Source organism: Curcuma longa, unplaced genomic scaffold, assembly GCF_044706935.1.
Source record: "Curcuma longa cultivar G26 ecotype Majalengka, Jawa Barat unplaced genomic scaffold, ITB_CL_G26_1.1 contig_21923, whole genome shotgun sequence".
NCBI classification, from domain to species: domain Eukaryota; kingdom Viridiplantae; phylum Streptophyta; class Magnoliopsida; order Zingiberales; family Zingiberaceae; genus Curcuma; species Curcuma longa.
In genome coordinates, this window is record NW_027431770.1 from 65606 (window position 1) to 81596 (window position 15991).

General features: G+C 36.2%; 3 protein-coding genes across 3 annotated transcripts; 1 reads left to right on the forward strand and 2 right to left on the reverse strand.

Moving 5' to 3' along the window:
• Positions 1 to 80: 80 nt before the first annotated feature.
• LOC141817797 (large ribosomal subunit protein uL5-like) lies at positions 81 to 2719 on the forward strand. The gene is made up of 5 exons (XM_074705428.1): positions 81 to 155; positions 251 to 358; positions 887 to 929; positions 1019 to 1214; positions 2366 to 2719. The coding sequence occupies exons 1-5, from the start codon at positions 153 to 155 to the stop codon at positions 2562 to 2564; spliced, it is 549 nt and encodes a 182-aa protein (XP_074561529.1). The 5' UTR covers positions 81 to 152; the 3' UTR covers positions 2565 to 2719.
• Positions 2720 to 7282: 4563 nt separating this feature from the next.
• Positions 7283 to 8099, reverse strand: LOC141817793 (uncharacterized). The gene has a single exon (XM_074705421.1). The coding sequence runs from the start codon at positions 7985 to 7987 to the stop codon at positions 7484 to 7486; it is 504 nt and encodes a 167-aa protein (XP_074561522.1). The 5' UTR covers positions 7988 to 8099; the 3' UTR covers positions 7283 to 7483.
• A 644-nt stretch (positions 8100 to 8743) lies between these two features.
• Positions 8744 to 15881, reverse strand: LOC141817795 (ubiquitin-conjugating enzyme E2 10-like). The gene is made up of 5 exons (XM_074705425.1): positions 15782 to 15881; positions 15607 to 15694; positions 10215 to 10342; positions 9179 to 9283; positions 8744 to 9099 (listed from the first exon to the last, which is right to left on the reverse strand). The coding sequence occupies exons 2-5, from the start codon at positions 15674 to 15676 to the stop codon at positions 8956 to 8958; spliced, it is 447 nt and encodes a 148-aa protein (XP_074561526.1). The 5' UTR covers positions 15677 to 15694; positions 15782 to 15881; the 3' UTR covers positions 8744 to 8955.
• Positions 15882 to 15991: the final 110 nt, after the last annotated feature.

Below are 15991 nucleotides of genomic sequence, written 5' to 3' on the forward strand. Positions count from 1 at the left end.
TCAGGAGGTTGTCAGGGTATTTCCCAAACCCAAAACCAGACTAGGGTTTTTAGCCACTCCCCCACCCTTTATAAGGCGTTCCTCGCTACTCACCCGCCGCGAGAGCTGTCGTTGCTTGATCTTCTTTTCCGGCGGCGTTTCTCTTCTCTTCAATGGTGTGTATCATCCATGCTCCTTCCTTTAGACTTAACTAGAATGCGGGATACGTTGCCGTCTCTTAGGGATTTCTTTTTCTTTTCCTCCATCGCAGGCTTCCGAGAAGAAGCTGTCCAATCCGATGAGGGAGATCAAGGTTCAGAAGCTCGTCCTCAATATTTCCGTTGGCGAGAGCGGCGATCGTCTGACCAGAGCTGCTAAGGTGCTGTTGCTGTTTGCATCAATTTTCTGATCCAAGAAGCTATTTGGTGGATCACTATTTCACTTTTCCCATTCTGAGCATTTAGATGCTTGCTTCTTTTCTCGACCCATATTTTGATTTATTTTTATTGTGATTTTTTTTCAGAAAGATCTAAAGTTTGTTTTTTTTAGCCAAAATTTGAATTTCATTGGCGCTGACGTGAAATAAGCACACACCTGCAATTGATGCTTATATGTGCACGCACTAGTACTAGGATCTGGTAACCTAGTCACCTGTATTTTGGCTTTTGTTTACCATTTTGTTCATTTTCCATCCATGCACCACCTATTTCTGCTTCCTCTTCATCTCATCAGATACCTCTCAACAGCTACCGATCTCAGAATGGTCTGTATATGCTGTTTCTTTGTCTTTTTGAACTCCATATTTACGTGTGGGTTGTATACATTTGGCAATGTAGATGAAGATCTTTAAAAATACAGATTATTTAAGTTTTTAATTTTATTTTCGTGCTTTTAATTGCTCATATAGGTTCTCGAGCAACTTAGTGGACAAATACCAGTTTTCTCTAAAGGTACCTGTGTTCTTCCATGAAACTAGTGAAGTATTAAAATTAATTGGTATTCATCTGCTCATGTGGTGGTTTCCTATATTGTTTTTCAGCAAGGTACACTGTCCGGTCCTTTGGAATTCGGCGCAATGAGAAGATTGCATGCTATGTCACAGTTAGAGGTGACAAGGCAATGCAGCTTCTGGAAAGTGGTTTGAAAGTGAAGGAATATGAGTTGTTGAGAAGAAACTTCAGTGATACTGGATGCTTTGGTTTTGGCATACAAGAGCACATCGATCTCGGAATTAAGTAAGTTATGTCTTTTGTTTTCCTTTTAGGGTCGCTTTGAAATCACATAATACACATGGCAAAGTTGCAATTTTTTTGCACTATCTACAATTCTATCAATTATTATTATTATTATTTCAATAATTCTGCTCACATCTTTTATATTTAGTTTATTTGTGATGCTTGTACTTGGTTAGTGTCAACATCTCTAATGTTCTACCCCTCGTTTATTTAAATGGATTGGGGACAAAGTGATTCTTTCAATTTGCTGTAGAAATTTGAGACCTTTAGAAGGGAGAGGAAGAAATGAGGATAAGAAGAAAAACAAGCCTAATTTTGAAAAGTTCCATATTTTAAAAGAAAGTTTTTCTTTAAAATGTTTCTTCCATTGATGCTAATTTTGATCATGTGGAAAATAAGTTTTCTGTTCAAATACATCTATATGTTGTCTTCGACTCCTTATATTTCATAATACCTAGGTGGTTTAACATCTTCTGCTTTATTCAATAACTTGATCCAGTTTATGATAATTCTGTATTTTTTCATCAGTTGGGATTTTTATTGCTATAATTTTTTTTGTTAAGTGAATTCATTAGATTTCATTGGACGTTAATTTAGCTCATTTTGACTCTAATTTTGCTACAATTTTACAAACTTGCCGATTGTTTTTTGTTGTGTAGTTATGGAGTCATTTACATTTGAAACATCAATTTGTGCAAGTTACCTCATTTTGAAATTGCATTCCCATATTTTCATTTTTTCTGAAAAATTGATTAAGTCCTTGTTTGAGATCCCCAAAACATGTCAATTCATGTACTTGTGTATCAAATTCTAAAGCAATGCTGTTTTTCCTAGCACATTGCTAGCTTTATCTACATTCTTGGATAAACTTTTCCAAATGTTTATCAAACCTTTCTTTTGCCGACATATCTTAACACAGTGAAACATAAAATAACGAAAAGCTTAGTAATGAATCTGAGCAGGAAAACAATACAATCCTTGTTACAAACCGACAGAGATCACAGATTACCCATTGACATGGTTCCTTGTTACATATTTACTCTCCCTGTTGGTGGAGTTGCATTCTTGTGTCTCACTTTAATTTTATCTTCTTCCTCACTTTATGCTCGTAAATAGTTGTTATGTTCTTAAATACCTTGTTATTTTTACAGGTACGACCCTTCCACTGGTATCTATGGCATGGACTTCTATGTCATCTTGGAGCGTCCTGGCTATCGTGTGAGCCGTCGCCGTCGCTGCAAATCAAGAGTTGGCATCCACCAACGTGTCACCAAGGAGGATGCTATGAAGTGGTTCCAAGTTAAGTATGAGGGAGTCATCCTCAACAAAGCCCAGGGAACAACTAATTAATTAGGATTCGACGCAACTGAACCTCGCTACTTGTTCTAGAGCTGAATTAAGCTCATCTATCCACTCTTTCCCCAAAGTATTATTTTTGTTTGTAAACCGCTCTTATTTGTGGTTGTGTTCCAAACCAAGATCTATGCTTTTGGTAATTGTCATTCTATTTAAATGGTGCATATTTCTTCAAATTTATTGCCTGGCGATCCTTTTCATAATAATCCAATATAATAAACCAACTGAGCAAAGCGGCCATGTCGAGCATATTTGATCTTGTTAAAGGTCACAAAAGCATCATCTTGCACTATAATCTCATTCAAAAGCATAAGTATCTGATTAGTTCAGTTAGAGTTACTAATCAAACAACTACGATTTGGCTTACAACACTTGTTTCTTCCTACCACGTTTATTTCACTAAATTAACCCAAAGGAATACACAGAAGATTTCTACATAGAGATGGTCCTAAAACTAAATCTACTACCTGCATCCTTCATGTTGGTCTTCAATAGATCTACTTGTTAGCATCTAATGGGACAATTATATAATTAAATGAATATATATGGTCATCAAATATATTAAGTCAAAATATGTGATCCAATTTTTATTCGAAATTTGACTTAAGGGCATATTTGTTATGAATTATAAATGTGGATACCATTTGGTAATTCTAATTTGATGAGGGGCCAAATTAGAAATATGTCAATCTTTATAAGGGGTTATGGTCCCCAAAAGGCAGAGCGACAAATTTATTTTTCTGAATCCCCATCGTCAGAAAAACTACGGAAACTTAGGAACTCTGCACCTTTTGGAAGATCATCCTCGGCTGCTAGCGATGGATTCCGGTACGCTTCCGAATTTTTGTTCTTGTTGTTTCTTAAGAATTGGATAGCAGATAAATGCGTTGAAATTTCTCAACATTAGGAAAAATACCAACAATTGGTATCAGAGGAAGGTTATTCCAAATTCTTAAGAAATCATGAAATCATTTTATTTGATTGTTCAAATGCCTACTGTGTTATTTTGTTTCTTCCACGATTTCTTGTTCGTCTCTGTTTTGGCCGATGGCGAACACGGCAGCGCACAGGCGCTGTCCGCGTCCAGCAAGATATCCCCGTGAAGCCGGCGAGGCTGGCAATAAACGGGAGGCTGTCGTCGGCAACAAGAGTCTCTGCAGCAGTTCGCAAGTTGCGTCGGCTAGGCTAGCGCAGGTGTTGAGGTTGGGTGCCTGCGAGGCTAGCGTAGGCAGTCGGCGGAAGTGCAGCGCTCGGCGCTGGGTTAGGGCAGAGAACAGAACGTGGATGATTTTAATTAAGTTAATTAAAAAAAAAAATCCATGTCGGCGGCGGGCGAACTGCAGCGTGCAGGTGGGCATATAACTGCAGGCTCGGCGTGGGTTTAAGAAACGTGGGTTTAAGAAAGAAACGTGATTGTTTTTTTTTTAAAGTTAATTAAAAAAAACCCACCATTAATTATTACAGCTCTCGGCGTGAGTAAGTCATGAACAGATGCATCTCATTAATTATTCAACGTGAGTAAATCATGAACAGTTGCATCCAATTAATTATTTAAATTTTAAATAATTATTTAAAGTCCAATTAAATGAGACGAGTGCCTCATTTAATTATTCACAGTCCAATTAATTATTTAAATTTTAAATAATTATTTAGGCGTGGGCCTCATTTTTATTTTTAATCTTATTCTTTAATTATCATAGTTCTTTATTCAAATTAAATAAGTTGAATTATGATGTTGCCAAAGTGACCTCTCTAATTTGATTTATTTAATTTTGAATTTTGAATGTTTGTAATTATGTATTTCCATGTGATCATTTGATCGGCCCAAAGGACGGTCAATGATTGACCGGAGTACATAAATTACCTGTGATAATAAACACGTAACAATTATAAGGATTTCACATGAGAATAGCAAATCAATCCAAAGATGGGTTTGTTATTTGTCGTGCTTTATAAATTACCTTCATCCTTCATGTTGGTCTTCAATAGATCAACTTCCTTCGAGTTAATTTTCAATAGATTAATTTCCTTCAAGTCGATCTTCAATAGACTAACTTTTTTCATATCGGTTTGTTAGAACATCGAATAGGGCTTCCTTCATGTCGGTCAATAGACCGATTTCCTTTAGGTTGACTTTCAAAACATCGAGTAACAAGAAGATCCTTCGAATAAAGATTTGAAAAGACTCAAGAAAGAAGTTAGAAAGGGGATCAAAGTAAACCTTGGTAAGACTCCTCCAATGTTCAAGTCAGACCTCGAAAAAAAAAAAATGAAGAAAACGAATGGAGAAATGTAAAAAGAATAGAGAATTATGTTACTTGTCTTGGTACTAAATGATTACCTTTAAATAGAAAGCAAAAAAATGATTCTGGTTCCCAAAGGGCACACCTCTCCCTTTCCTCACCGAGAGACACTTCTTTTGGTGATCAATGCTTCAACAACTATTGTAATAAAAAAGGTAGAATTCATCACCCAGTAGTCCGACATGGTCGGCCCCACGACTATTTGTGAGAAGGTAAATCGAAAAACTATAATTGGCCACTGTGGGGAAGGATATTTTTCTCGACTTTGTCAAAATTCGACTCTTACCTATTGTAACAATATCTGCCCTGCAATAGCCAACTCAACTCTGCCTCAACAGCGACGCTTTAACAACTATATCCCTTGATGATGTGCGCTTCAGCAATTGCCAAGTCAAATTAAAGTTCCAATTAGGGCAGACCAAACTTGAATGTGACTTGAATGGAATGGACTTGAGGTCTTCTATCAAGGGTCGACTTGATTCGAAGTCGGTATGACCGAACCCGAGCTCGAGACTAACATGACTTGAAGTCGGTTTGATTGTACCTGTTGAGCTCGATTTGACTTGATCTGATCTCGTCTTGATTTTAACTTCTAATTTAGTTTGATTACGTCAAGTGATGATGCTGATTTTCCTCACCGTATCAACGTAGATATATGAAAATCGTGCCACTGCAGTTGTGATCTAAAATTGCACTTTCTGCCTGTCATTGTGTTTGAAGAGAAATAAGTAGGTTCTTGGCTGGGACCAACATGAATATGTTGCGAATTTGTAGGCATATCTATTTCTGTATCGTCTATTTCATGATCCAACATAGTGCATGCATGCAGAATAAATCTGGAATTTTTCCGGGATTTACGTACTAGTAGGGGAATAGCTTGGAATCTAAACAACATTTTACTAGGATTTCCTTGCAGGAGAATAGGTTGGAATCTGATTAGCATCAATGCATCAATCTAATTAGATTCCATCAAATTTAGCACAGTATAATACTTTAAATACAAGTTGAGAAATATGAACACATTACACATAAATATATATGAATGAATAAAGAAATTAAAATATATCATAGTGGTAAAATATAATTAAAATTTATAATTAATTTTTTAAACATGAGTATGCAATTTTATATTCTCAATTAAATTAAGTAACAATATAGCAAATTAAAAGGTTTTTATAGCCCATAATACTCACCAAGATTGAACATATTATAGAAAAGAAAGATCATCTATCAAAATTCAAAGAAAGTCTAGCTGTCAGATAGAATATAATAATTAATAAAAAAATACATGCATATACCATTCGAGTTAGAATTTTCGATCAAATAAAGTAGACATAAATTATTAAAGAAAATAAATTATATCATCGATTCACCATCTATCAACATCACTATATAGTCATCACCACTCCACAACATATCTACATTGTAATTTTTTTTTAAACCTATTTTGTGTAAGAATGTATTCATGCAACCTCTTGCAACAGGAAAACCTCAAGAACTTTTATAGGTATCGCCAAAGGTGGAGTCATGTTTTACCCTATCCGGGCTTCAGCCCGAGGGGCCGACAACATTGAAGAGGAGATCTCGTTCGGATCAACCCACCCATTTAGGATCAACTTGAGGGTTATAAAATTTCTATCTCCGCCCTTCGATATTGCCCTAACGATTTTATTTTATTTGCTTTCAATCAATTGTTCACGCAAATTAAATGCCATTATTGTGTAGGCACCAACTATATCACTAGTCAATAAAAATCATTTTAGCCAACCACTAAAGTCTGGCACTGACTAAACTAAACCTCCAATTGTCAGAATTTGTATATTCACTAAAACCTCATGTTTAATAATTAACACCATAATCAATTGAATTGTCAAAGGTTAAGCAAGACTACGAAGTTCCACGATATATATGTTGATTCACATACTACGACTAGGATTGATTATATTGCCTCACAGTCGAAGACTTTAACCGATTAGTTCTGGATCGGCCATTAGTCAAATTTTTTGAAAATCAATTACGTTGGACAAGTATTCTTATTAAAAATTGACTTCAGTGCTCTTATTTGTGCCACTTACACTTTGCTTCTTGGACAACTACCTACACATTTGATGAACTGTCAAAAAAAAAAATCAAATCTAAATTAAACCCCACGTGAAACGCATCAAACTAATTTAACTTATCTAACCAATTGAAATTATCATTGCACTAATTAATTAATTCACTCCGGATCAGACAACTTGCCCAAATCATTCATTCTACATAAGACAAAAGAATTACAAATGAATAAAAATATTTTTTTTTGCTTTAAAAAAAAGAAAGTATTAAACTATATATTGTAACATGTTAAGCCATACATACATGTAACATCACCTATTAAATTAAACTATATTATATATATTTTTCCAATCCTTAAACCACAATTTAATTTGTTTGTGTTACATATCATGCATTTCATTGCATGTTCATGGACAAGGAAACCCAGCCATTAAGGGAAACAACGTGAACTTTAAGTTACACGTCAAATTCCCACCACTTGCATCTTCTCCATCTCTCATCTCTGATTACGGATCTCCTGGCGCTACCACCGACGCAATCCACTAATTGATTGGATCACGACATGGCCGCCGCCGTCGCGCCGGCGGCGAACCGCTCCGACGAGGCCTTCCTCACCGCGGCGTCGGCGTCGTAGTCCATCCCAGGCGACGCCGACGCCGCCGCCGCGAGTTCCTTCTCGCAGACCTCCGGGATCGCCTCGAGCCGGCCGGACCGTAGAACCTCGCCGTCGCAATAGAGCCCCGCGTGCTGGTCGTGGGACCGGACTCGCGGGGCGCCGAACACCGACCGGTTCAGCCGGAGCACGGACTGGACCAGCTTCTGGACCGACTTGGCGAGCCTGAACCGCTTCCGGCGGGATGACTGCGGCGGGGCCGTGCTGGCGGCGGCGGCGGCGTAGGAGGAGGATGAGGAGGAGTGCGGCATGGAGAGGCAGCGGGAGGAGGCGATGGCGGAGTCTAGGCGGAGCATGAAGGAGTTGAGCTCGAAGGAGTCGTAGAGGGAGCTGCCGCAGTCCCAGACCTGGCTTTTATTGATGTCCCTGCCCTCGGCGATCGCCATGTGAGAGAGATGTTGGTGCAGTGGATAAGGAGGAGGAGAGGAGAGGAATGAGCTTTGTGTTAAGGGAAGTGAAGGAGGAGGCTTTACAGGTGGACGGAGGAAGGACGTAACGCGTTTGCGAGGTAAACGAACAGTCACGACCTCTCCACTCCCACCATTAAATACCAACGTCAATTCTAAGCACGACATTTATATCCATCATTCAATTAGTTTTTTTTTTATAAAAAAACTTGTTCAAATCTGTTCATATTGATCTTCAAATCTGTTCATATTGATCTTCTCAACTAACATTCAAACTACTTCCTTTTTAAAGTAAAGAGGAGAGGTAAATTGATCGACCAATCTAATGAACTGAAGCCCAGTTATATGATTTCAAGTGTTTTTTTTTAACCCTCAACATAACTGAGTTAGTTACAACGTAATAAAGTTATAAAAGATGACAAGAATTCGAATCCTGACGAAGCCAAACAATAGCCACTCCGACTATCACTATAATTTCTCAATGATCACAAAGGACTAATCGTGTGAGACCGCTAAAGTGACGAATTCCACTTTTTACAAAAGAATATTTTTCATATGGGAAATCTTCTCAGAGAATTCCTAACCCTCTTATAGACTGATAGACATAAAATGAGTAATTTTATGCAACAAAACCAAGTGAACTCTCAAACAGTCCTTAGTTTGATGGCCAAGCTAATGCAGGCTGTGCTACGTAAGGTCTTGTTCGTGCACAACACAATCATAAAAGAAATTGGATATTTGAAAGGCAGTTCCATACTAATTTTTGAAAGCATTTTCATCAGAGTTCGCATTCGTTATTTAATAGAAACGAAACGCCAGAGAAGAGAGTGATAACGGACACACCATGTTATTTTGCATATATATAAGCTACAGTATGGTATAGTAGACTAATATAGAGAGAGCATCAGGATAAGGAGACGGTCTTAAACCTCCAGCTCCCAGGTGTTTTAACCCATTGCATACTTCTGGGTCCAGCTCCTAGCGGTGGTCTCATACTTGTTTCGATCAGTTTTGTAGATGTGAGCAATCTCAGGAACCAATGGATCATCAGGGTTTGGGTCCGTCAAAAGCGAACAGATCGAAAGTAAAACCTATAGAAGGGCGAAAGTAACCGTCATGGACTTTGGAAGGAACAGACTTAATAGTAGAAGAAGATGAGAAATCAGATACCTTGGAAATAGTTAATGCAGGACTCCATTGCTCCTTCAAGATGTCCAGGCAAATGCTGCCGTTGCTGTTAATATTTGGGTGGTACACTTTGGTCCTGAATGCTACCTGCGAGAACCTCCCAAAGTTCAAATTATGCCACCTACAGGATCATGAATGTTTGACAAGAAAGCTATAAAGAAAGCTATATACATCAAGCAATAACGGCAATAAGAACATGCAATAGTTTTTTTTTTTTTTTTTGAAAAATTAAAAAACATAAGGTAGAAAAATCAGCAATACAGGAGGACAGCTACATACAAGGAAGAAATTACTTTCAAGATACCTCAATCAAGAACCGAACCCATTTTACAAGTACACGCAACATACAAACTAGCAACTAGACTCTTATGAAATTTAAGCTCCAAATATGAGAATTGGATGTTGAAACAATGAGTTAAATTTCAAGTCATCAGAAACTAAAAGGAAATGAAGCAATGATATCATGCTCTTTTGAGTTTTGAGATCTAATCCCATAGAAGATGAGGCTGTTTCTTTCTGAAGTTAGTATAGGCTTTGTCTGCAGATAAGGATAAAGGCACTGTTTAATTTCTTCTCATCAATCACCTCATTAACAAAAACTCTTTAGAGCTCTATTGATCCAAAGTTTCTATCAGCACTACATGGAGGCTTTCCTCATTTAGTAAACAAATAAAAATTTCTAAGTCCGCAATCATCTTTCAATTTAGGATAGTGATGAAAAACACATTTTCCAAATCAAGTATTACAAACTAATTAGTTACATGAACATAAGGTGGAAGACTGGACCACCCACCTACTTGCAAATACAGGATCTATAAATTCTTGTACCTAGGTAAAATGGACAAACTGAAATAAAAAAAAGATTATTCATGAAGAGCTATGGTAAAAGGCCAAAGTAGCAACCACTTTATCTCTCGTCAATCTATGAAGAGCTAAAGAATTAAACAAATATGATACCAAGTAAAAAGGTCAAAGCAATTAGCCTAAGCAGTTAAACAATTGCTGATGCTCATGGTACCTTGGGTGGTTTGAATGGATAGTCTGGAGGAAAATGGATGGTAACTAGAAATACACCTCCAGCATAAGGACTATCTGGAGGACCCATTATTGTTGCTTGCCAATGGAACATGTCTTCGGCAACAGGGCCTATTTTGACACAAAGTCAATCAAAATTATGTAAACACAAAATCATAATGGCAACAATTCATGTAGGACACTGCAAAGGAGATAGCAAAAACTGATTACAGAGCAAGATCAAGTTGCCTTTCAGATATATATCATGACTAGCACAGTCAATGATTTTTTAATTACGGGAAAGGTTAATCTCCAGTTATTTTTGCATATTTTGTTGCAACCAAAAGCATGTAGCCTCAATTTTTTTAGTTGTCTAAGTTTGACAATGTTTGATGTAAAATTGGTCCAAACTGAACCGTCACTTTTTGATAAGTACATTCCAGTGTCACATATATTAGATATATTAACTGAAGAGATAAGATTCAGGTAACTGACCCCAAATACTTTGAGTCAACATGTCATGATGGCGATGACGACGACGGCATTACACATACAAGTTGGAAGGAAAAAGAAAATACTTTTGGAACAATAAGATTTAGATCACTGTAAGGACACAACTCACGTCTAAGAAACTAAAATGATGTAATATATTACAATCACCATGGATGGTCTTTGGTATAAGTGATTAGCAAAAACAACTCAATGACAACGACGACGACGACATTACACATATAACAAGATAAACTATAATTCCGTTCAATTAGACATGTTAAATATTGGTATTATTATAGCAAATAACATATTTCATGTCACCATTGAGAAAGCTTTGAATTGTATTTCCTTTTAACTCCCTCCCAAGTAGACAAAGCCTTGTTAATTATTATCTTTATCAACAATCTCATAATTATCATTCATGTTAGACAAGTTGCTACTTGCTATGTAAAAATGAAACATATTAAGAACTATATTGTATTTTCCTCATATTTACTATATAGTAGTTTCATTTATTCTTCATGATATTGAAATGATAGTTTTTAAATGTACATAATAATACTATGAAAATGAATACATATGATAAATTAGTAATGCCAAATATAATTCTAAAATATTTTAATTAAATTGTAGGATCTTATGATCCTATGCTCGAATCTATGATCTAAACCTACAGAACTATTTTTGTTCCTAGATAGGATCTCAATACTAACAACCTTACCCCAATCAACTGGCATGTGTAACATTGTCGAGACACAAGAAGCTTTCATCCATCAATAGTGAGGGTTCCAAAATGATATCCTCATTTCTCATCTAGATAGTGCGGTGAAGAAGAAATGTCAACATCCCCTCGCTTCCTCCTTGAGCTACAAGAGCAGAGCCCATATTTTCCATGTTGTGTTCCTCTTTGAGATAGAGCAAGGCTGCTTCTTTGAGGAGCAATTGAAGAACTTTAGAGACTAAAGCAACAAAACGATTCTCCAACATCCTCTTTACCACTTCCAGATGGACGTGGACAGCAAATGATTCTTCGTTGACCTATTCAGGACATGTAAGTCAAGGTCAAGGTAAGTATTCCACCATTCTTAGTCCTTGTCCACCTCTTCTGTTTCTTCTTCTTCCCCTCCTTTGTTTCTTCCTGCTGTCTAGGAGCAAATCCCCAAAACCTTCCACAGGCATGCTAACCTTGATGATATTTTCCCATCTATTACAAATAGATGTTTCATTACTTCATACACCTAGATCTATATGCGTGTCAAAAGTATTTTATCACAAGCTTATACTTAGAAGTATTTTAACACAAAAAACTCAAAAAAGTACCAAGCTTCCAATGAAGCAAATTGTAATTATGTCACAACGATAACAGTTTGTTAAACAACTAAATGAACACCATGGGCAAATCTTCTAGCATCCAAAATTCCATAACCTTGAAGTAGAATATCTACTATGTACGATCACAATTCTTGCAGAACAAAGGCCTCATAACATAAGCTAATTTTATTATATTAAATATTTTGATATCTTTCTATAAGCTATGGATCCTATGAGTGAACTAGGTTAGGAGGGATTTGAGAAAAGATAGAATAGGAAGATGTGTTTCCAAACAAAGAAGATACTGGTGAAGGAGAAGTTTTGAGAGTTCAACAAAATTGGAATGGGCAGGAACATCTATTGATGTGCCAAATTGGCTAATGCTTCCAGGTTGATGCAATGCATTCCATAATGGTATATTGATCAGTCTGGTACAGATTGCAATAGGGGCGGTTAAGGAAACTTCACAACCAATAGTCACATCATGAAACTCTTTGAGTGGTAATTACTTTTTTTGAAATCTATCAATAGAGAAGATCATTAGATGAAGGCTCAGTAGATATGTCAAGGCCCGTTATTGTTTGGATAAAACTTGGAGTACAATTTGCATCCAACTAATAAGGTTTGGGAAAAATATGAAGCTATTATTTGGATGAGCTTGAAAATATACACAGTTATATATTTTAATTTATCCAATTTGAAAAAAAAAATCAACTTAACCGGAATCAGCCAAAATATATTTAATTAACCACAATTATATATTTTATCATTGCATACGATATATTGATGTGGCACATGCTTTCTTTTAAAGGAGATCATGAATATGCTTAAATTCATCTGAGTAGATTTTTTTAAAAAAAAAAAAAGGAAAAAAATGTCCTCATGTACTATCATTGTTTTTTTTTTCCTTTGAACATACCTTGTAGGAGTTGATAAACTTAACATATGGATAGAGACATAGATATGATATTATGGTTGGGCTTTGAAAATAATATTAAGCACAATTTTGAGTTTATCCAATGAACAATAGAACAAGACAACAATATAGACCAAATCAAGCCTCTATAGTCTCAACAATTTGTCTCTACTTATTGAATAAGCACATCCTATAAATTCTAAAAGCCCATTTTCAAACCAGAGTAAGTAAACCAACAAATTCAATTAGTTCAGAGTCAGTTCAAGGTTTAATTAAAAATAGAGTTTAAAAGAAAAACATGCTGGTTTGCAATAAAGATGAAAATAATAAACAGACTATACTGGAAAAAGGAAGAAACTAATAGAATGTGGATTGAAAAAGAAAACAAATGAATCATATTACATATGTGAAAAGAAAATCAGGTCAGTAATAGAAAGGAAATTTCATCTAGGTAACCAAAAAAGCTAAATTTCAATTGAAATCATACAACAGAAACTATTAAAATGGGGTTCTCTATATTTTACTGACTCGAACATCTTATTGAGGAATGCACACTATTTGAAATACCAACTTTCCTAAGAGCTTTGTGTCCCAAAAAGAAAAACCATAATGGTTAATAAGCTAAAATCTGAAAAAACGAATTAAATTTTTTGACCACAGTACATAATTTTTTTGACCAAGATAAAGAATAAACAAATGAAGGAAAAATGATTTAATTCTGAAACTTGATTTAAACTAGTCAAGGGATGAGAGGCAAACTGCAACTTCCAGAATACAATTTGTGTCAAACTAGTCAAGGGTGAGACTAACAGCCAGACCTAAATTTCCAGAATATAACATAGGATTCTGTTGAGATTTTCTAGACAATCAACAAATCAGATATGAAGACGTAAACCTTGAAAATAGATGGTGAATAATGTGCTCAAGTTAGCTTGCTGCTAAAATAGGAGATCAATGAAGGTAGCATTAAGGATTCCATGGATATTTGAAAAATCCTAACCACCACTTATAGGTTTGTAGCATATCTAGACTCAAGTTTCCCTGTCAAGTGAAGGTAGTAAGAACTAGGATCTCCACCTCTAGACATATATTAGTAGTTTGTGTAATATCTAGTAATCTTAAGGATCCTATTGTAGGAATACCTAGGATAAAGTAATCAAAAGCCTTTTCAGAATAAGGAAATAACACCCTCCATGTTTGACTTGAAATTCATTCACCCAATAAAATCAGATAAAGCAAGATGATTATTGACAACAAACAAATGGGAAAGAATATGCATGCAGGGAAAAGGGGGATAGAACCTCAGAAATGGAAGTCTTTGCATCTTGGGATGGAAAATAATAAGATATAAATGGGAAACATGAAAGTCAAACCCATAATACGGGAGAACCATTTTAATCTTCAGCCAAAACACATATAGTAATTGAAATGTAGATTGGACACTGACATTTTTAGTCATTCATCTCAAAAAAACTATAGTTAAGAATACTCAGTGAAATGCAGTAAAACACACTGCCTCACTCATCGCTCACCAAAGAGAAAAGGGAATTTGTTGTTGAATTTGATTACAGAATAGATTGGAAAAATAGTAAATGTTACAAATCATCTAAATATTAAGGAGCAACAGAAAGAATAGAACTCCTTTTTATAAGGACCTGTCAACTAATATGAGAGGCACAAAGGATTTCAAACTAGGTACCTGCACTGCAATTAGAGGGAGGATCCATAATAAGATCTTGTAGCTCCTTCATGATTCGAATTGAAGCCATTGTGGAGGACTTGGTTTAGTAACAATTGTAGATCAATGCAATAATAAGAAGAGAGACACGGGTCTAGTGATGAAAAAAGAGGAAGAAAAGGTACAAAGACTTCTCATGCACAGTTTGAAAGGGGAAAAAGAAGAAAGTTTGTTACACAAACACCATGCCAAATTCTGCAAGGAGCATGTAGAGCACGTGTACTGTAAAAATCAAAGATGCAAACAGATAAAGAGACATTTGGAGTTATAGACAACATGAGAAAGCAAAGGAATAGCACCTAATATGTGGAGCAAGGTTATACATGTATACAAAAAAATGTAGTAACAATCTATTATTTTGATCCCTCTGACCAGACACGAAGAAACACAGCATGATATACATGATGTCCTGACATAATCTATGCATGCTATGTTAAATCTAAACAGAACGTATGGAATTATGACCCTTTTGCTAACCATTTCTCTTTTTTTCTTCAGGCATTTACAAGATAGTGAACCAGGCTTATGGCATGATATTGTCCATTATAGTGGAAACGCGAACTAATAGCAAACAGCCCAAAAATAAATATCTGATCAATTCCGGATCATTCCCCGGAATCAAATAACGCTGAACAATTGTAAGTTGCAGCTCCTATGATAATTCGAACGATGCAAAAAAAAGATAAAAAAAGAAGTAAAAAGAAAGAACTTTTTCCTAATCCAGAGAACGTGGGACACAAAGAAACACCTTTACCACGAAACATAATTAAAACTTCAACTTCTGCAACGAGATCTCACGCAGAATCAACACCCCATACACGGGTATCTCAAACCCTGCACAACTTGTCTCAGTTCGAACCAAATGCAAGCTAAAAGGAGATTTCCCCATACATCAGAGAGTTAATCTGCACATCTGGAATATCCTTAGATCAAAAGTACCTGCGCTGCACGAAGTAGGGGGATCCTTCTGCAGATCCTTCAGCTCCTTCAAGATCCGCTTGGACGCCATGTCAAAATCGCCGGACCGCTGCAATCAAACGCGCAATCGATCGGATCGCCATAAGAAACGTAAAAGTTAATCAAAAAGCGCCCCAAATCGACACAAACAACGCACCTGCTCGAAATGTCCGATCGTCTCCTCCTCACTGAAACACGAGTCAACTGCGAACGCCGAGAAAGAGAGAGAGAGAAGGAACGAAAGGGGAAGGTCGATTATAAAATGCAATAAAGTAATAATTACATTAATAAAATTTAGCAATTTACTATAATAGAAACAGCGCAATTCTGCGAACCTTTATTTAGTTTTTTTATTTTAAAATAGTTT

Coding starts and splice junctions, on each gene's coding strand:
- LOC141817795 (XM_074705425.1), bottom strand. CDS start 15,676: ATGGCGTCCAAGCGGATCTTGAAGGAGCTGAAGGATCTGCAGAAGGAT. Junction 10,343..15,606: donor CCCTACTTCGTGCAGCGCAG/GTACTTTTGATC, acceptor GTGTCAAAATAG/GCCCTGTTGCCGAAGACATG. Junction 9,100..9,178: donor CTGCATTAACTATTTCCAAG/GTATCTGATTTC, acceptor GCCCTTCTATAG/GTTTTACTTTCGATCTGTTC.
- LOC141817793 (XM_074705421.1), bottom strand. CDS start 7,987: ATGGCGATCGCCGAGGGCAGGGACATCAATAAAAGCCAGGTCTGGGAC.
- LOC141817797 (XM_074705428.1), top strand. Junction 359..886: donor GTCTGACCAGAGCTGCTAAG/GTGCTGTTGCTG, acceptor TTGCTCATATAG/GTTCTCGAGCAACTTAGTGG. Junction 930..1,018: donor AATACCAGTTTTCTCTAAAG/GTACCTGTGTTC, acceptor ATTGTTTTTCAG/CAAGGTACACTGTCCGGTCC.